Raw genomic sequence first — 20,878 nt, forward strand, 5'->3', positions numbered from 1 at the left:
AACTGTTTAACCACTTTATGATTAGCTGATTTATAAAAGAGTCCTGCTAGAGCCTATTAATGGCTCCAGGATGTTTTTATAAGGCAGACAGTGCTGCTGGCGCTGTGCGCGTGCAAATAGTGGAAAAAAAACACCAAAGAAAAAATATACCTTTATTTCCAAATACTATATTGTCACCATACTTTGTACTAGGGACATAATTAAAATCTTGTGATAACCAGAACAAATAGGCAGATAAAATGTGTGGGTTTTATGCACAGTAGCAGTGTTTATATTAAAACAATAGAGGATGAAATTGGAAAAATAGCATATTTTTTCAGTTTTCCTTGTTTTTCCCCTTAAAAATGCATAGAAAATAAAGTAATTACTAAAAACAAATATCAACCTCAAAAAGCCAAATTAGTGGTGAAAAAACAAGATATAGATCATTTACAGTGGGTTGCAAAAGTATTCGGCCCCCTTGAAGTTTTCCACATTTTGTCACATTATTGCCACAAACATGAATCAATTTTATTGGAATTCCACATGAAAGACCAATACAAAGTGGTGTACACGTGAGAAGTGGAACGAAAATCATACATGATTCCAAACATTTTTTACAAATAAATAACTGCAAAGTGGTGTGTGCATAATTATTCGGCCCCTTTGATCTGAGTGCAGTCAGTTGCCTATAGACATTGCCTGATGAGTGCTAATGACTAAATAGAGTGCACCTGTGTGCAATCTAATGTCAGTACAAATACAGCTGCTCTGTGATGGCCTCAGAGGTTGTCTAAGAGAATATTGGGAGCAACAACACCGTGAAGTCCAAAGAACACACAAGACAGGTCAGGGATCAAGTTATTGAGAAATTTAAAACAGGCTTAGGCTACAAAAAGATTTCCAAAGCCTTGAACATCCCACGGACCACTGTTCAAGCGATCATTCAGAAATGGAAGGAGTATGACACAACTGTAAACCTACCAAGACAAGGCCGTCCACCTAAACTCACAGGCCGAACAAGGAGAGCGCTGATCAGAAATGCGGTCAAGAGGCCCATGGTGACTCTGGACGAGCTGCAGAGATCTACAGCTCAGGTGGGAGACTCTGTCCATAGGACAACTATTAGTCATGCACTGTACAAAGTTGGCCTTTATGGAAGAGTGGCAAGTTTACAGAAAGCATAAGAAGTCCCATTTGCAGTTTGCCACAAGCCATGTGGGGAACACAGCAACCATGTGGAAGAAAGTGCTCTGGTCAGATGAGACCAAAATGGAACTTTTTGGCCAAAATGCAAAATGCTATGTGTGGCAGAAAACTAACACTGCACATCACTCTGAACACAACATCCCCACTGTCAAATATGGTGGTGGCAGCATCATGCTCGGGGGGTGCATCTCTTCAGCAGGGACAGGGAAGCTGGTCATAGTTGATGGGAAGATGGATGGAGCCAAATACAGGGCAAACTTGGAAGAAAACCTCTTGGGGACTGCAAAAGACTTGAGACTGGGGCGGAGGTTCACCTTGCAGCAGGACAATGACCCTAAACATAAAGCCAGGGCAACAATCGAATGGTTTAAAACAAAACATTTCTATGTGTTAGAATGGCCCAGTCAAAGTCCAGATCTAAATTCAATCAAGAATCTGTGGCAAGATCTGAAAACTGCTGTTTACAAACGCTGTAATCTAATCTGACTGAGCTGGAGCTGTTTTGCAAATAAGAATGGGCAAGGATTTCAGTCTCTAGATGTGCAAAGCTGGTAGAGACATACCCTAAAAAGACTGGCAGCAGTAATTGCAGCAAAAGGTGGTTCTACAAAGTACTTACTCAGGGGGCCGAATAATTACGCACACCCCACTTTGCAGTTATTGATTTGTAAAAAATGTTTGGAATGATGTATGATTTTCGATCCACTTCTCACATGTACACCACTTTGTATTGGTCTTTCACGTGGAATTCCAATAAAATTGATGCATGTTTGTGGCAGTAATATGACAAAATGTGGAAAACTTCAAGGGGGCCGAATAATTTTGCAACCCACTGTAATTGTGATTAGTAGTGATTAAGCTATTGGCAAATGAAAGGGATGAGCACTGAAAGGTGAAAATCGCTCTTGTCCGTTAGCGTAAAACGCCTTTGGGGTGAAGTGGTTAAAGTGGGCCTCATTTTTCAATCTGAACCTCCCTTCAGGCCTGTGCATTTTTTCTGAGCAAGCACCAGATAAAGAGCATTAAAGTTTGACTTGTCCTGAAATGATTCTTCTGTTGTATCAGAACGTTCAAAACTGACAATGGTGTATCCAGCCCCTCTCAGCGCCTCCTTGATAAAGTCTTCCGTCAGCAAGATGCCTGAGAACTTCACCTTACCCACCATGTAGTAGGTGTTCCCCAACACTCCACTCAACACCAGGTAGCCTCCTGGCTTTAACAAAGTAGTGATGTTATTCAGGGCAGAGACATAGGCCGGCTGGTCTTTACAGGCAGCCTCAAAGCACAGAAAGCTAATGAGACCATCGGCCTGTGGAAGCACCACCGGATCAGTGGGGTTGCTTTCCAAAATATCACATTTCAGGACCTGCTTGATTGTTCTCCTCAGATGATCTTCTTTTTCAGTCCATGGTACTCTGGAATGGAAAAAAAAAGAAAAGGGTATTAGTCAAGAAACATGCCAGTCAAACATTTAGGTAACGGACAGGTCAATCTTGGTGCATTGGGCTGCTTTGCAACACTCTGCTCTTGGACCTTTACCCACAAATATAAAGTAGAAAGAGCTTCCAAAATAGATGTTCTCACTACCAAGAAGCTCAGTATTACTTTGTTTTGATGAGGGATTTAGAAAGTAAGTGTAATTTACTTTGGTTAGAAAAATGTTTGTTAGGGTTAGTGTCAGTTAGAGTTAGGGGGTAGGTTAGGATTTGAGGAAGGTGGACATGGTCATAAAAATGTACTCAATTTTAAAATTTGACAGTGGAAGCAAAAGCAGATGCTTGGTCCTCCTGTATCTAGGTAAGAGTCTAAATGTTGGTAAGCACACCAAATGTCTGCACTTATCCGATGAAGGAAGGGGACCCTGCGAGGCCAACCAAACGGTGCCACTCCAAACTACTTACTTCCCTGCATCTAAGTAGGGATGGTCGGAAATGCCAATTTTCAATGTCGATTTCTGACCCGGACGGATTTCCGATGTGTCTTTTCTGATTTTCATAGAATACCACAGAAATTGGAATTTCCACATACTGATTTCCAAAGAATGTCATGTTTTTGTTATTTTGTCAATAAAGTTAGTTAATTGTAAATTTTTTTGTGGATGATTGATATTATATTAATACCGATCGGTAACCATGGAAAACTTCTGCATTCTCTGATTGGCCTAATATTTCCAACTTTCTGATTGGCCTAACATTGTCGCAGTAGTGTTATTTCCGCAGTACAATTCTGCATTCTCTGATTGGTCCAGCAGGTTTGCAATTGGCCTAAAATTTTGCGGTAATGTGGCATTTCCATGGAATTACGATTCATAATGATTTATACATGCTGATTTCCACCGCGGTAAGTCAATTTCTAATCTGGAAATTGGAATTCCGTGGAAAAATTCCTACCAACCCTATATCTCTTCTAGATTATTATTCTAAGGCCCTGTTTGGAGACAATGGGAGGTAACATCACTATGAATTGTAAATTGAATATGGGGATAAGTGGAATGCAATTGGGACACAAAGTCCTCCAAGGACTCACTTGACCCCCTCCATACGCAAAAGACATCATCTATATATCGCCACCAACAGGCCGCATGTCTGCGAAAAAGTTCGTTGGTATAGATGAATGCCTCCTCAAAACGGCCCATAAATAAATAGGAGGGGGCCACGTTTGAACCCATCGCGGTCCCAGATGATGTCTTTTGCGTATGGAGGGGGTCACGTGAGTCCTTGGAGGACTTTGTGTCCCAATTGCATTCCACTTATCCCCATATTCGATTTACAATTCATAGTGATGTTTCACATATCTCATTTTTGGACACTCAGGTCAGGTTTGTAGATGGGGTATTCCAGACTGACATTTATGTGAAGTCTACTGATGGAAATTCAGTTTTACACTTTGATAGCTTTCATCCTCGATCTACTAGGGAGAGCATTCCACTGAGTCAATTAACGCGTGTTGATCTGATTGTCAGTAATGGGGAAGACAGGCTTAGGAGGAGGAGGGATATGATCAATAAATTCAGAGTCAGAGGTTATCCTGAGCATTGTTTTCAAAACAAGGAGTAACAACCTGTTACTAGAGTGTGGGGTTCCCCATCAGGTCCGCCGCACAGCTCCGCCCACGGAGTATTGGGATTGGCCCGCTCTCCGTGGGGACTGTATTTAAAGGTGCACTGTTTTTGTTTGTATGTTCTGGCTTTTTGCAATTTGAGGAAGGGCTTTAAGGCCTGAAACAGCGTCTGTCATTGCTGCCACACTTGAATAAAACAGCTATCTAATACTATTGGCGGTGCCTACCTACTTCTGTGATTATAGCTGTTGTCCCTGGAGGCCCAGGGGCTGAGGTATTGGCACGCCATCTTATCCAGTGGGTGCTCCTCCACAAACTTTGTGTCACGATGGGAGGTTGAGTGGCAGAAAAACCCCATACATTCCAGAAAGTTCATGCTGACTCCACAGTGCTGATGCCCACCCCATGACATGGTCCTCACCACTAAAGAGATGGGGGGGGGGGGTTTCAAATGGCTATTATAGCCATGACACTGAAATAAATGGAGATGACTAGGGCATGTTCCACACCTTCCCCCGTGTCGCTCAATGGAAGGTTGGTCCGCTGTGATGATTTGGTGACCCTTGCCCAGCTACTGTCTGGAAACTCCCATGTGATGACTTGCCTGGAGCATCAAAGGGGTTTTATGATATTTATCTGGGAGAAGCTTTGAAAGGTGGTGCATGCGATGCATGCGATCAACTAAAACCAGCATCAATGAGAGGGTCATTAACTAAAGTGAGAGTAAAACATACATGCATTGCTTCTTCTATGTGCACACAGTACACAGGAGTAACAAACTGGGGGGAGGGGGGGCATCTAGTGGCCAAATAGCAAATTACACCATAACTCATTAAATTCAATAAAAATAAATAAATCCCCCATTAAAATTAACCTCTTACCTCCCCCACTCTCCCATAGTTACCCAAATAAAACATTTGTATATAAAAACCATGACAAATGGGTAAATAAAAGTGTGTCTTTTATCCACAGTAGCATGTTTTAATTTAAAATTATAATTAGCCAAAACATGAGAAATAGTGAATTTTTTCCTTTTTATTCTTATTATTCCCATTAAAATGCATTTAGAATAAAATAAATTCTTAGCAAATCGTACCGCCCAAAGAAAGCCTAATTGCTGGTGAAAAAAACAAAGCAAAATATAGATCATTTTGTAGTGATTAAGTAGTGATTAAGTTATTGGTAAATGAAAGGGAGGAGTGCTGAAAGGTGAAAATTGCACTGGTCCATAAGGGGAAAACCCCTCAGTGGTTACTAGATAAGGGATCTGCGGGGCGGGAGAAAATAAAAATATTTGTCTGCAACATCATATTCTCCAAATCAGTCAAAGAGTGTATGTTGTAAAGCTGGTTTAGCTGCAGCCCCGATGCGTCTAACACTTACTTGTCCCCTTCCAGCTGGCACACAAGCTTCACCACTGGGCTCCAGTCAAATGATCCCGGCTGATTGGTTAGCCATGCTTTTAACTCCTCCCGATTCCTGTCAGTGAAGTCTGTGCATATAATGTTCTTATAAACTTCACAAGCCGACAGGAGCGGATAGATGGTCGGGCCGGAGCCGATGTCGATCAGAGTTTCACCTTTTACTTTACCTAGAATAAAAACAAACATTAAATTGGAACTGTAGTGAAAATAACGTAATGAATAAAATTGCTTATTTTTTTATTATTTACTTTATAAATTATTTAGTCGGTGCTTGCCCATTGTAAAATCTTCCTGATTTACATTCTGAAATGTTTCACTGGTGGTGACATCTTTAGGAGTGGGCCCCCACAGCCCCCAGGCCCCCCAGCAGTTCCAGGGGCTACTGTTACACCCCTGGTGTTGGGGGTGGAAGGTTCTGGTGGTTAGAGGGCGGCTGGTGATAGTGGGCCTTGGCCGTAAAAAAGTACAAATAGTCAGGGTGCATAACCAAAAGTGGCAAGCCAAACCACCAGAATTCACAAACCATAAGTCCAAGGTAGGTTATAGCACATCAGTAATTTAACCATTTCAGCCCGCAGGGAATTCTTACCTCCCATTAATTCGTTAATAACTTTATCACTACTTATTACAATTTATTGATCTATATCTTGTTTTTTCCCGCCACTAATTAGGCTTTCTTTGGGTGGTACATTTTGCTAAGAATTATTTTTTATAAATGCATTTTAACAGGATTAATAAGAAAAAGATGGAAAAAATTCATTATTTCTCAGTTTTTGGCCATTATAGCTTTAAAATAATCCACGCTACCATAATTAAAAACTATGTATTTTATTTGCCCATTTGTCTCGGTTATGACACCATTTAAATTTTGTCCCTATCACAATGTATGGCGCCAATATTTTATTTGGAAATAAAGGTGCATTTTTTCCGTTTTGCGTCCATCACTATTTACAAGCTTATAATTTAAAAAAATGTTCGTAGTATATAACCCTTCAAATGCAAATTTAAAAAGTTCAGACCCTTAGGTAACTATTTATGTCTTTTTTTTTTTTTTAATTGTAATTTTTTTTTCCATTAAAAAAATTTATTTGGGTAATATTTTGGTGTGGGAAATAAACAGTTAATTTTTAATGTTATTATATGTATAAACTGTAATGTAAAAAATATGTAGATGTAGTTTTACTATTTGGCCACAAGATGGCCATCTTGAATTTTTTTTTCCTCCTTGTGCTTCTCGCTAAGTGGAAGCACAAGGGGGATGCGGAAATTTTTACGTACAGAAAGACTGAAGCCTGTTGTAAGAGCGCTTTGGTTTTTCTGCTGGGGACACGGATCGGTGATTGGGAACCATGTTCCCGTTCACTGATCCCAGGGCTACCAGGGGACAGCACGTGGGCACGGGGGCGTGCCCGCGCCGAGGCGCGGCACCACAGCAGAGCAGCCTCCTGGACGTGAGCTTCACGTCCCGGCGGCAGAAATAAAGGACACCCGAGGCGAAAATAAACAAATGAAATAAATGATTATATATATCTTCCTTCTCCTAAAAATGACTTTTTAGTTTCAAAGAATTTTATTAAGGAATTCAATAGAAAACTTACAGCTCTTAGTTTTTCCCTTAGCAAAGGGTATCATTCAATTTATCAACATAACATACAAACATATAAACAAACAAAAGGTAACATGCAGGTCAGTTTGTTATTTATCAATGCAGGACAACCGTAAGGGCGGGCATAGCCCCTAGAAGGTGAGAGCGCAGGACCGCAGTCCCAGAGACATAGAGGCTGAGAGCCATGGTTGTCAGGTGCGTGTAAAAAATAACATTGTATCATTTATTATTGCTAACAATCTTTCAGATATAAGTATATCCATAATGATGGCATCCGCCATGTCAAATGAAAGGTTGGGTTTTAACCACTGGCGTGCTAAGTAAAGACGAGCCGCCTTTGCCACATGCTGAGCTAATCTGTGCTGCGGGTATTTCCATCTTTGGGGTTTATGTCCTAATAATAATTGGAGGGGATCAGGAGGGAGAGATATCTCAGGAGCTGTGCTTATGGCCGAAGCCACCTGGGCCCAGTACTTCTTTGCTATTGGGCAGAACCACCATATATGTGCAAGATCGCCTACCTGTCCACACCCTCTAAAGCATAGGCGGGAGTTATCCTTAGATATAATATGCAATTTCTTGGGGGTTATGTAGGTGCGATGTAAGATTTTGTAATTAGTCGCAATGTGAGTGAAGTAATTACTTCCTTTGGCTAGTGTAAGGCAGCATTTGGACCATTGTTTAATATTAAGTTCCTGTCCTAAATCCTCCTCCCAGGCTATCATCGATGGAAGTTTGTTAGTTTCCAAAGGTTGGGATATGGTGGAATATAGATAAGATATAAGTCCGCCCTCCAGCGGTCTCCGGCTACACCAGTGCTCATAAATAGTGTGCGTTGTAGGAATAGGGTTCGATTGTATGAGAGCTTTTAGTTAGTGATATATCTGAACAGCTCTAAAGCTCTCTGTAGGTGGAAATTTAATATGTGAGCAAAATGTGGACTAGTCCGGAAATTTGTCGTTAATAAGAAAATTTGTCAATGTAAGGAAATTATGCGAAGCCCACCAGTGGAATGGACGTGGGTCCCATCCAGGTGGGAAATCAGGGTTGCCAAGTATTGGCATTTGGATAGGTACAGATTGCAATTTTTTATTAAATCTCAACCTTTGCCAGATAGAGAGTGAATGGGCTGACAGGGGTGATTGCTTTTTGTATTTTGCCGGAGAAAGGCGTGGAGACCACTGGAGGGCCGCCAGGCTAATTGGCGACAATAAATCATCTTCAATTTCAGCCCAGAGTGGCCTGTTATGAGTAGCATGTAGCTGTGCCATCTGAGCTATCTGAGCCGCTCTATAATAACTGAAAAGGTCAGGAACCCCCATGCCCTCCCCTCTCCCTATTAAGATACATAACTGTTTGTCTTATTCTACTCTTTTTATTATTCGAGATGAACTTGAAGATTGAAGTTTGGAGGTCCTTTAGGGAGGCTTTAGTTACCTGTATCGGGAGTGATCTAAATAAATAGAGGATCCGTGGCAAAAGATTCATACGTATTGATTGAATGAGTCCAGACCATGAAATCGAGGGAGAGTTCCACCTCAACATGTCCCCCTTCAGCTCAGACAGAATCGGTTTATAATTTAATGCAAATAGATCGGATGGTTCGGTAGAAATTTTTATGCCTAAATATGTAATATATTTGGATTGGTAGGATAGGCCTAATTTGGTTTCGTTTAGGGAGATTAGCAAAAAGTACCTCTGATTTATTGATATTCAAGGTAAGACCGGAGAGCTGCCCAAATTGTTTGACTATTTGAAGTAAATTTGGGATAGATGTGTGCGGGGAAGAGAGGGTTAAAAGTAAATCGTCTGCGAAGAGATTGGCTTTGTATTCAGCGTTCTTAAGTTTTATGCCTTGAATGTCGGGAGATGACCTAATTTATTCGCTAGGGGCTCGATTATTAGCGCAAATATGGCTGGGGATAGGGGGCAACCCTGCCTAGTACCTCTTCGGATAGGTATTGGTGCAGGTGACTCAGTAGGAAGCTTCAGATGTGCCACAGGGTTAGAGTATAAGGAGGTGACAGTGTTTAGGAAGGAACCACCTATACCGGCCCTCGACAAAGTGGCGTGCATAAAGGACCAATCTATTGTGTCAAACGCCTTTTCCATGTCGAGGGATAGCAAGGCAAACGCTAAAAATGACTTTTTAAGATATTCCACGTTTTTATTTTATGTTTGAACCTACTTTTTAAGTTTTAACTGTTTTATTGTTTTTGCTCAATGACACATTCATTGAAGTATGCCAGAGCTAAAATATATGAACTATTGAACCTTTTTATCTCTTTCCTGATCTCAGAAGCCATTTTCTGCTAGGAAAGTGTTTTATAGTTGGAATTTCTTATCAGTGAGGGTCACACTGTAGTCACTTCCTATCTGAGTCAGGACTGAGTCAGCCACTTACATACCTGATATTTAACTCTTTCAGGCAGAGAAAGAATAAAAGGAACACAGCCTAGTTATTTCTGTGCTTGGCACTGTACATACCCATGTCTATCTCATCATGTCACATGTCACCTCGGGTATCCTTGAAGCATTGCTTTATTCCATCCAATAGGCCATTTTTCTAGCTGACAATTGCTTCGGGACCCTGACGGATTCCCCTTTAACACAGCATGGAAGCACACATTTACATTTATGTCTGCTCCTATGCTTTGATAAAGGGCAACCATCAGGGCCCTGAAACAATTGTCAACTAGTAGAATGGACTAACTGATGGAATAAAGCAACAGTTAAATTACTGGTGTGCTAACCTACCTTGGACTTATGTTTGCGGCAGGGCCGTTTTTAGGCAAAGGCATTCCAGGTCCCCAAATGAAGCCCTGACCCAGATGGAGCCCTGCCCTAAACGAAGCCCCACTTTCCACACATGTTCGATCACCTGCTTCTGCTGCAAGTGTGCAGCAGCAGGAAGCTCAGGGTGTCCTGAAAAGCAGCAGCATTGCCGTTCCTTGGTGAGGAGGAGACATCATCCACTGTGTCCCTCTGTGCCACCTCTTCTTCCCCCTCCCCCCCCCATATATCCTTTTGTCCTCCTGTACCTCCTTCTCTTCTCCTTTGTGCCTCCGCCCCGTCCTCGACAGGGCGGAGCAATAGTCGGGGCGTTTCATACACTGTTTTGACTTAAGAACAGATTCAGGTTAAGAACGAGCCTATCTCATTCGTAAACCGAGGACTACCTGTAGTACATGTCCTCATTGGAGGATTCTCTGTTATCTGTTTTCTCTTTTTCTAGGTCTAAGACTAGTGATGACCGAAAATGCCAATATTCTTTTTAGCATTAATTTTCGCAAAAATGACGTTAAATTCGATTTTCATGTAATCAAAAATAAGTTTTGTTGCGGTTTTTTTTGCGTTTTTCATGCTTCATGTGAATTTTCGCAGTAAAAATATACCAGTAGATGTTTTGCATTTTAGTGGTCAAAATTGCAAAAAACGCTAAAATGTAAGCTATTTTCGCAATTTTTTTTTTTCGAAATTGAAAATAGCATTTTCAATGCGAAAATTACTTTGGCGAAAATTTGCAAGCAACACTGGAAAGGACCAATACAAATATGTTAGCAAGCCTGTCTCCAAGCTGGCACACTATTCTGGCTATTGGACTGCGCCACTGCTGTCCAGGAAATTCTTTTGAAAACAAAGGCATTCCTGGCAATCCCCCTTGAGCAGGTTAGGACTAGTCCAAAATCAGATCTATCCAATTTTCACTACAGATGTACACGTGGATTTACAAGTAATGCTGCTTTTTCTATAGATTTGCGCATCAGTCCTGAAAGAGGGACAAATGAACAAGAAAGAGGGACAGAGGGTTTTTGAAAATAAAAGAGGGACTATCGTCCTGAAAAAGGGACAGTTGGGAGCTACACAATATTTAGCGCACTGAATCTTTATTCACTATAAGGAAGGGGTCACATTTATTAGAAGTTGTATGAAAATTGTGAATGTGCAAAAAAAAAACTTTACATCTTACAGCATAAATATCTTTTAAAGATTGTCCACCAAAAAGGCATTTTATAAGATGTGAAAATATCACCTAGAAAACTTAGGAGAAAAGTTTAATTGAATAATTGTTTCATCATTCAAATCACATTGGTCTTATCAACATTACATCTCCTTTATATTAACATTTAAAAATAAGAGAAACAAGCAGAAACAAGAAACAAGCGGAACTGAATGGAAAACAAACAAACAAAGGGTTTCCCTTACCTGGGGCTTCTGCCAACCCCTTGAAGTCTTCCTGTACCGCGCCGGTCCTTCACGATCCTCCGTTCTCCCCCTTGCATCTAGTTGCGTTACTGTTGTACCGTCGACTTGTAAGTCGCCGGCAACAGCGCCTGCGCACCCCGAGCTACATGTATCTTTTTATTTACGTTCCCGCCTACAATAGCGCAGGATGCTATTGCAGGCTGGAACGCAAAGAAAGATACGCGGAGTACGCAGGTGCAGTTGCTGCATCAGCAATTACGAAAACTGGCGGTGGCGTGAGAACAGAGGATCGTTGCTGCGGTAAAAAACCAAGCGAGAAAATTTGTATACAAATGCAAAATTTTAACCCAGTAAAATGCATGCAAAAAAGAATTAAGTTTTTCCCCAATGATAATTTGTGCGTTTGTGCCTATGTGTGCGCCCCACAGAAATATATTACATGCCATTTCACATTGTGCAAAATCGCATGCGATTTTTTAGCAAGTGTGGTCCCCGCCTTCTCATAAGCAAGTTTTTAGTAGAGAAATACATACATTTACACACAGCAGTACATCAGCCCTGAAAGATGGCATGCAAAAAAATAGCAAAAGTACAGTTCCTGATTACGTTTATATTATTATTAACCATTTTCCCCAAAATTTTGCATTACAATTTTGCATTGTAATTGCGAATTACAATGCGAAACTACAACAATGCCAAATCTGTGCTCATCACTAATGTCCAGTGTTTTTACCTGAGCTGTATATCTGAGCCAAGTGTTTAAGGGAAAAGCGCAGGTACTCATCCCCCATGCAGTCACCCTCCAGACGATAATAGTCATCCAAGTATGCCTTGGGGTCAAACAAGTTCTGGTACTGCTCTGGACCGGTGAAATCAGACATGGTGTTTTTTCTTGGTGGTGATGCTTCCAGGAGAGGCTGAAGAATACTGGACACTGTGGGGATAGTGGAGATTCATCAGCAAAAAGCAAGCCCTGTCATTGGCAGAAATGGAGACACACCTTCCCACTGTGAATGTTCTACTGTCAGTTTGATTGATCACACTGCTGGAACTTGATATCCACAAAAACAAGATTTTTGCACAGAATAGTAGTCTACGTGCAGGACATTTGCTGGGTCATGGAAAAAAAAAGTTAAGTGTAATCCAGGAGTAGAGAAATAAGTACTTATCAGTACAGGTAAGCATGACTGACTGGATAAACAAGAAGCTGTTATTTCATAACATTAGGAGGCAAAAAAAGAGGAATCATGAGCTCAGCAAATTGTCAAAATTTTTAAGGGTAAAAAAAACCTCTCAAAGCGGACCTGAACTCAGAACTTCCTCTCTGGTATAAAATATACGCAACAGCATATTAACCACTTAAGGACTGCAGTCATAAAACCCCAGAGCGTTTTTTTCCATTCAGACCACTGCAGCTTTAACGGTTTATTGCTCGGTCATACAACCTACCACCTAAATGAATTTTACCTCCTTTTCTTGTCACTAATACAGCTTTCTTTTGGTGCTATTTGATTGCTGCTCTGATTTTTAGTTTTTATTATATTCATCAAAAAAGACATGAATTTTGTCAAAAAAAAGATTTTTTTAACTTTCTGTGCTGACATTTTTTAAATAAAGTAAAATTTCTATATACATTTTTGTCCAAATTTATTCTGCTACATGTCTTTGATAAAAAAAAAATCCAATAAGTGTATATTTATTGGTTTGGGTAAAAGTTATAGCATTTACAAACTATGGTGCAAAAAGGGAATTTTCCCATTTTGAGGCTGCTTGCACACCAAGACGTTACAGGCGCACGTTAGTGCGCCTGTAACGCTCCCCCAACGCACAGCAATGTAACACAAGTGGGCTGTTCACACAGCCCACGTTGCGTTACATGTAACGCTGCACGTTCTGTGCAAAGTGCAGCATGCTACAGCGTTGGAGCGGCTATAGCCGCGTTAGACTGTTTGCACATGCGCAGTGGGGGGCGGAGGAGGCGGGGAGAGCCAGCTACAGTAGCCGCGCACATGGCTACTTAATATTCACTGCACTGGCGGGCGCTGATTGGCCGGCGGGACCACGTGATGCAGAGTGTCTCGCTCCGCATCACGTGGTCCCGCTGGCCAATCAGCGCCACTCTGGGAGACATTATAGGACTCGAGCCGCCTAACGCGGCTCACTCTACCGTCGGCTCTTGCAGCACCATACGTTGTGTTAGGTGCACGTTATGCGACCTTAACGTGCCACCTAATGCAACGTCTTGGTGTGCAAGAAGCCTGAAGCTTCTCTAACTTTTCTGAGCACCTGTCATGTTTCATGAGGTGCTAAAATTCCAGGATAGTATAAATACCCCCCAAATGACCCCATTTTGGAAAGAAGACATCGTAAAGTATTCACTAAGAGGCATGGTGAGTTCACAGAAGATTTTATTTTTTGTCACAAGTTAGCGGAAATTGATTTTTATTGTTTTTGTTCACAAAGTGTCATTTTCCACTAACTTGTGACAAAAAATAAAATCTTCTATGGACTCACCATACACCTATCGGAATACCTTGGGGTGTCTTCTTTCTAATATGGGGTCACTTGTGGGATGCCCTGGTATTTTAGGGGCCCAAAACCGTGAGGAGTAGTCTGGAAACCAAATGCCTCAAAATGCCTGTTCAGGGGTATTAGCAGGGGTATAAGCATCTGCAAATTTTGATGACAGGTGGTCTATGAGGGGCCGATTTTTTTGGAACCGGTCATAAGCAGGGTGGCCTCTTAGATGACAGGTTATATTGGCACTGAAGTGCAGGAAGCGCAGGGTGTTCTCAAATCGTGACCTGGACATGGCAGCAGAGAACATGGGCATGTGATGTATTGGGTGCATAGACCAATAAGACCGCAATACATTCTTTTTGACTAGACCCATGTTAAGGAGAAGGCCCCAAAAAATGTTATGTTCTGAAACTTGGAGTGGTTTCCACTGAAAAGGCTGGGCATGATAGCTTCTTGGATTGGCGGTTGCGTATTGTGTGGCATAACGGTTGGTCTCAGCCACAATTAAGTCGTAGAGACCAGCAGTGATCAGAAAAAAAAAATCTGTCACTGTGGTGGGGCGGGTGAGGGTTTGGCTGAGTGATCAGAAGCCCGCAGGGGGCAGATTAGGGCCTGATCTGATGGATAGGAGTGCTAGGGGGTGACAGGTGATGACAGGAGGTGATTGATGGGTGTCTCAGGGGGGGATTAGAGGGGAGAATAGATGCAATCAACGCACGGAGGAGGTGATCGGAAGGGGGTCCGGAGGGGGATCTGAGGGTTTTGCCGAGTGATCAGGAGCCCACACGGGGCCAATTAGGGCCTGATCTGATGGGTAGGTGTGCTAGGGAGTGTCAGGTAGTGACAGGAGGTGATTGATGGGTGTCTCAGGGTATGATTAGAAGGGGAATAGATGCAAGCAATGCACTGGGGAGGTGATAGGGGGGGGGGGGGGGTCTGAGGGTGATCTGAGGGTGTGAGCGGGTAATTGGGTGCCAGCAAGGGGCAGATTAGGCTACTACTTAATTGATATAGTGAAATATCAGTAATATTTGCCAATATTTCACTATGACCTAATCCCGCCCTACTCTCACACAGAACCTTCCCCTGGTGGGCAACTAATCTAATAACCCCTGTGGTGAGCAACTAATAACCCCCCCCCCCCCCACCCGCGGGCAACTAATGACCTTCCATGGACAACTAATAACTCTCCTTCCCATGGACAACTAACAGACCCCCATGGATGGAACTAATAACCCCCCCCACGGGCAACTAATGACCGCCCATGGACAACTAATAACTCTCCTCCCTATGGACAACTAACAACCCCCCCTGGACGGAACTAATACCCCCTGCGGGCAACTAATGACCCTCCATGGACAACTAATAACTCCCTCCCCATGTGGACAACTAACATTCCTCCCTGGAGGGAACTAATACTCTCAGCGGGTAACTTATAATCCCCTGTGGACAACTAATACCTCCCCCTGGTGGGCAACTAACAACCCCCTCCCCTGTGGACAGCTAATAACTCCCCCCGATTGGCAACTAATAACCCCCTCTGATGGCGCCTAACCCTAACTCCCCCATGGGCAATTCACCTTCACCCCTCTAAATCCCCCGCCCCCCACCACATGCTAAGCCCCCACAACAAAAATGGTCGCCCGCTTAATATCGGGCGCTGGGCCCCACCCCCTTCCCCGCCCTTCCAACCCCACGGACCTCGGACCTCCCACCCAAACATTCCTCCAGGGCCCTCCACCCTAACATTCCCCCACCAGGAGCGTAACTAGAAATCCCTGGGCCCCCTTGTGGCAACAGCAATTTAAACTAAATACTGTACAAACGTTTTAACTCATACATGAACATTATGGAAAATCCAAGTTGAAAATAAACTGTGAAGATAAACAATTTCATCCTTCCTACTCCTGAAAAATATATTCATTTTTTTTAAAACCTCACAGTTTTATTTTCTGTTTTAAAAAGCTAAAAAAGTAGGTTTAATGCTATTGTTTCATATGATGATGAATTAGCTTTTCCCATAGTCTCACAGTTAGCAATCATGTGACCCCCAACAAGACAAATTCAGCAATCATGAGGCCCCCAACAAGACAAATTCAGCAATCATGAAGACCCCAACAAGACAAATTCAGCAATCATGAGGCCCCCAACAAATCGTAAGGCCCCCAACAAGACAAATTCAGCAATCCTGAGGCCCCCAACCAGACAAATTCAGCAGTCATGAGACACATAAATAGACAGCATTTCACATAAATAGGCAGAATGCCCCCTTAATACGGTAGACACCTCTCACCTGGCTTCTGAATTCTCCTGTACTGGCTGCTGTGCCAGGCAATACTGTTTTTGGCTGGATGTGGGCTGAAAGACCTGGCAGTGATGCTGTGGCCTGGCTGGCAGTGATGCTGTGGCCTGGCTGGCAGTGATGCTGTGGCCGGGTTGGCTGGCGGTGATGCTGTGGCCGATGCTGTGGCTGGGTTGGCAGTGATGCTGTGGCTGGGTTGGCTGGCGTGATGCTGTGGCCGGGCTGGCTGGTGGTGATGCTGGGCTGTGCTTGGCTGGTTGAAGTAAATGCTGGCCTGACTGGTGGTGATGCTGTGGCCTTTTTGACAGTGATTCTGGGCTGGTTGGCTGGTGGTGATGCTGGGCTGGCTGGCCTGGATAGTTTAGGTAGTGACAGGTGCACCCTAGTTAAGGTAGCGCCAGGAGTCCCCCAGTTTAGGTAGTGACAGGAGCCCCCAGTTCAGGCAGTGACAGGAGCCCCCCAGTGTAAGTAGTGACAGGTGCCCCCCAGTTCAGGTAGTGACAGGGACCCCCCAGTTCAGGTAGTGACAGGGACCCCCCAGTGTATGCAGTGACAGGAGCCCCCAGTTTAGGTAGTAAGTGACAGGGACCCCCAGGTTAGGTAGTGAGTGACAGGGACTCCCAGGTTAGGTAGTGAGTGACAGGCGACCCCCAGGTTAGGTTGTGAGTGACAGGGATCCCCAGTTAGGTAGTGAGTGACAGGGACCCCCAGGTTAGGTTGTGAGTGACAGAGACCCCCAGTTCAGGTAGTGAGTGACAGGGACCCCCAGGTTAGGTAGTGAGTGACAGGGACCCCCAGTTAGGTAGTGACAGTGACCCCCAGTTTAAGTAGTGAGTGACAGGGACCTGCAGTTAGGTAGTGAGTGACAGGGACCCCAGGTTAGGTAGTGAGTGACAGGGACCACCAGGTTAGGTAGTGAGTGACAGGGACCCCCAGTTAGGTAGTGAGTGACAGGGACCACCAGGTTAAGTAGATAGTGACAGGGACCCCCAGTTAGATAGTGAGTGACAGGCGGCACCCCCCAGATTAGGCCCCCCTCCCCTCGGGCCCACTCAGGGCCATTTTGGGGGGGCTGGAGGGGTGGCAGCATGAGGGGAGAGCTTGGTGGCACGTCGGTGGGGAGGGGGGACGGGCCCCCCCTCCCTCACCTTGGGCTCTCCCCTCTGCGCCCCCCTCCAGCACTGAATATTCTATGTATGCAGGCGGCGGGCAGTGGCGGCAGATACATACCTTCCGTGCGCTCCACCGATGCTCCTCTCTCTAGCCTCTGACGCGAGTCGCGGCTTCCGGTATAAACAGGAAGTCGCATCAGAGGCTAGAGAGAGGAGCATCAGTGAAGCGCACGGAAGTTATGTATCTGCCGCCACTGCCCGCCGCCTGCATACATACAATATTTAGTGCTGGAGGGGGATGCAGAGGGTGAGAGCCCAAGGTGAGGGAGGGGGGGCCCGTCCCCCCTCCCCACCGACGTGCCACCAAGCTCTCCCCTCATGCTGCCACCCCTCCAGGTCCTTGCGGCTGCGGGCCCCCTGTGACTGTGTAGGGCTCAGGCGCGCCCCATAGCTACGCCCCTGATAGGAGGAGTTGCCGAGGCAACAGGAAGGGAGAGCTGTGTTTGCCAGTGGCTGCTGTGAAGAGCTGGAGAATCTGGTGGCCTGGTGACTGAAGAGGATTGCAGAATACATCTCTGAGGAGCCTGAGAGGAACTTGTGGCACTCAGAGGGGACCTTACACAGCACCTAAAAACATTTTTGCAGTGAATTATCCGGGGGTATCCTGTGTGGCTGTTGAAAGACTTGTGGATCCAGAAGGAAGCACTGAAAGCCTGCTCAAAGTACCTAAGGAACTGTAAGTGCAGCTTTGCTGCATCATACAGCATAAAGTGACATTTTATATATTACAGTACATTGTCAGAGACATACTTTGCTTGGCCTGGAACTACAAATAGGGAAGCCTTGTGTAAAGAGACGGACATATTACCTGTGTATTACAAATAGTATTGTGCAATATTAAGGGTGCACCCCGAAGGCAAATACCACGCAGGAACATTCAGGTGAAGCCAGGCTGCTTCGTGGACTAGGGGAGGATATTTAGTAAGAGCTAGTTGTTTTAGGTTAGACAGTATTACTGTCACTGTATGATTTATTCTTTTGTTATCTGACAGTTTATAAATGCTCAGCTATTTATTCTTTATTACTATTCAGTAAAATTTACTGCTGGGTAAGAACCATTGTCTGTGTCTGTGTGGCATCGTGTACCCTCTGTGTCTGTGGGCCCATCCCTCGGGTCATCTTACACACACTACAGCTGCAGTTTGCAAGAAGCGTCTGCTATTAGTAGCCACAGTTATAGTTCACAGATCCTGCTTTTAATAAAGGCTAGGACAGCTCATCTTCACTACTATACTGCTTACTCAAATTTCATCACAAGGTGGCAGTGGCTGCATTAGATTTACGCAACCTGCTTCAACTTTGAAAGAGGTGGAATAAATAATCTTTTCTGGAGTACATACAGTTTGTCCTTCTGTTGGAGGGACAGTTCCTATCCTAATTTGAAAACAAAACTAACCTTCCTGTCCTCTCTTCCCCAGTTGTCTCATGTTTAGATTTGATGAACAAAAAATATAATGTATTTACTATCTAAAATGAGCGCCAGTGATACATTTTGATTAATTTATCGGTGTACATTACGCCAATAATGTTTGGAAAATTGCTATAATATAAAGGAACAAATGGGGAATTATTTTAGGGCACTATGCAGTACTTGCAGTCCTGCTTACTATTGTTTTTTTTTTCTTTTTGCATAGTGTGACACATAAGCATTGGCAGCTCCTGATATCAGTTTTTGTGGGGCTCAGAGGGGGTACGATGGGTGGCTGGCGGGGTCTATTTGGGTGATCAAAATCAATGTTTGTAAAGAAAGCTTTAGATATCTTTTGCCTTATGCTGAGAATACACAATGAGATTTTTCAGCAGATTTACTGTCCGATCATTTTTCCGATCGATTTCCATTCACTTCTATGAGAAATCGATCAGACAAACGATTGAAAATCAGATCGGACTTGTTGGAAATTATCTATTGAACCATCTATCTGCCAAAAAATCTCATGGTGTATTCCCAGCATTAGCCTTTTTTGGTGATAAAATTAAGGCTAACTAGTTCAGCAATGATAGGAACCAAATGTAAACATCATAAACAGAACTCAGAGACTTTAGAGCAGAGCAGATTGTTCAAATGATGGTGATATTATAGAAGAAAAGTTACCTACAGATGTACTTGGCTAGTTGCCTGCTTGCTTTAATCCTTACTAGCTAGCATGCTGCTCCTGTGTGGACAGATCACAGACAAATTATTCCAGTCCCCAGCCTGTGTCTGACGACTCTCCAAGTAAGGGCAGGGGGGAAGAGGCTGGAGGGAGAGAAACACTGTGTGTGTAATTCCTTATCTTAGTAGTGAAGTATTGCTGGAGACTAGATCTCGTATTTTACAGACAGGAAGTTTTAAATCAGGATCATACCATTTATTGGCTATTTTAAAAGAAAAACAGTAAGCTTTCAGCTAGTAAGCCTTCTTCAAACTCTATTCCTGTTGACTGACAATGTTAGAGCATACAATTAGAAGGTGGTAGAGAGATTTTTTTTTTTTTGCAAATGTGTCATCAGCAGCATACAAAAATTACAAGGAATCTTGCAAGGATTGCAAGGTATTTATGGCAAATAGATAAGACCCTTGGTTTATGTAACACCTGCGTAGACCTGTGTAGTTTTTTTACAGATGCTATCCTGTTCACTGTATGCTCTTGGAGCCTGGAAACTGTTTACTGTATGTTACTGAGGGGGGGGGGGGGGCACTCAGGGGGACACAGTGGGGCCATGCCTTCCAGAAGTTCGTCTGAGCTGTGAGGTGCAATTTTTCAGCTGGCCATGCACTGAGAAAGAAAACGCTTGTGGGCAAGCACTTTCTTTGGCTGTGCACGCATGGGTCAGACTTTATGCATGCCCAGTTCTGAATCACTTCACAGCTCGGGGTAAATTCTGAAAATGAACCAGACTGAAGGATCTCATCAATAGAGATGGCCTGAATGGTTCACTGGCGGACAGTTCCCTGTGAAATTCAGCTCTTCGCGTCCACGGCGGGACGCAAACACATAGCGCATCCGACCTGCACCCTGTACTTAGTCATTGGGCTAAACTTTGACCCTCTACATCACAGTCAGCAGACACATGGTAGCCAATCAGGCTGCACTCCCCCACAGACCCCCCCCCCCCCCACGCCCCCCTATAAAAATACAGCAGCGCCAGCCATGTTCTCAGTCTCCGGCTGCTGCTTCAGTGAGAGGAAGGGAGAGACATTTCTGGAGATAGGGAAAGCATTAGTTAGGCTGTTATTAGGTTCCTACTCTGTATTATTTATTGCTGAAAGCACCCCAAAAAAGCCCTTTTGAGGGCTAATATTGTTCTGATTAGAGATGGCCCGAACTTCGGTGGTTCGCGTTCGCGGTGAACCGCAAACTATGTGCAAGTTCGATCCGCCCCCTATACTACATCATTAGGGTCAACTTTGACCCTCTAC

At 43.8% G+C, this 20,878-nt stretch overlaps 2 protein-coding genes across 2 annotated transcripts in view; one reads left to right on the plus strand and one right to left on the minus strand.

Annotated features, from left to right (window-relative positions):
- Window positions 1-1,968: 1,968 nt before the first annotated feature.
- LOC137542338 (nicotinamide N-methyltransferase-like) lies at window positions 1,969-17,361 on the minus strand. Its single transcript, XM_068264163.1, has 4 exons — window positions 16,298-17,361; window positions 12,218-12,418; window positions 5,632-5,839; window positions 1,969-2,603 (listed from the first exon to the last, which is right to left on the minus strand). The coding sequence occupies exons 2-4, from the start codon at window positions 12,363-12,365 to the stop codon at window positions 2,150-2,152; spliced, it is 810 nt and encodes a 269-aa protein (XP_068120264.1). The 5' UTR covers window positions 12,366-12,418; window positions 16,298-17,361; the 3' UTR covers window positions 1,969-2,149.
- Window positions 17,362-18,074: 713 nt separating this feature from the next.
- The window catches only part of CSNK1D (casein kinase 1 delta), a 95,426-nt gene continuing 92,622 nt past the window's right edge, over window positions 18,075-20,878 (plus strand). Inside the window, exon 1 of the mRNA XM_068262996.1 lies at window positions 18,075-18,154. The gene's annotated coding sequence lies outside the window, so the exon portion shown is untranslated. The remainder of the gene's footprint in view (window positions 18,155-20,878) is intronic.

The sequence above is a fragment of the Hyperolius riggenbachi genome, chromosome 12 (genome assembly GCF_040937935.1).
Source record: "Hyperolius riggenbachi isolate aHypRig1 chromosome 12, aHypRig1.pri, whole genome shotgun sequence".
NCBI lineage: Eukaryota > Metazoa > Chordata > Amphibia > Anura > Hyperoliidae > Hyperolius > Hyperolius riggenbachi.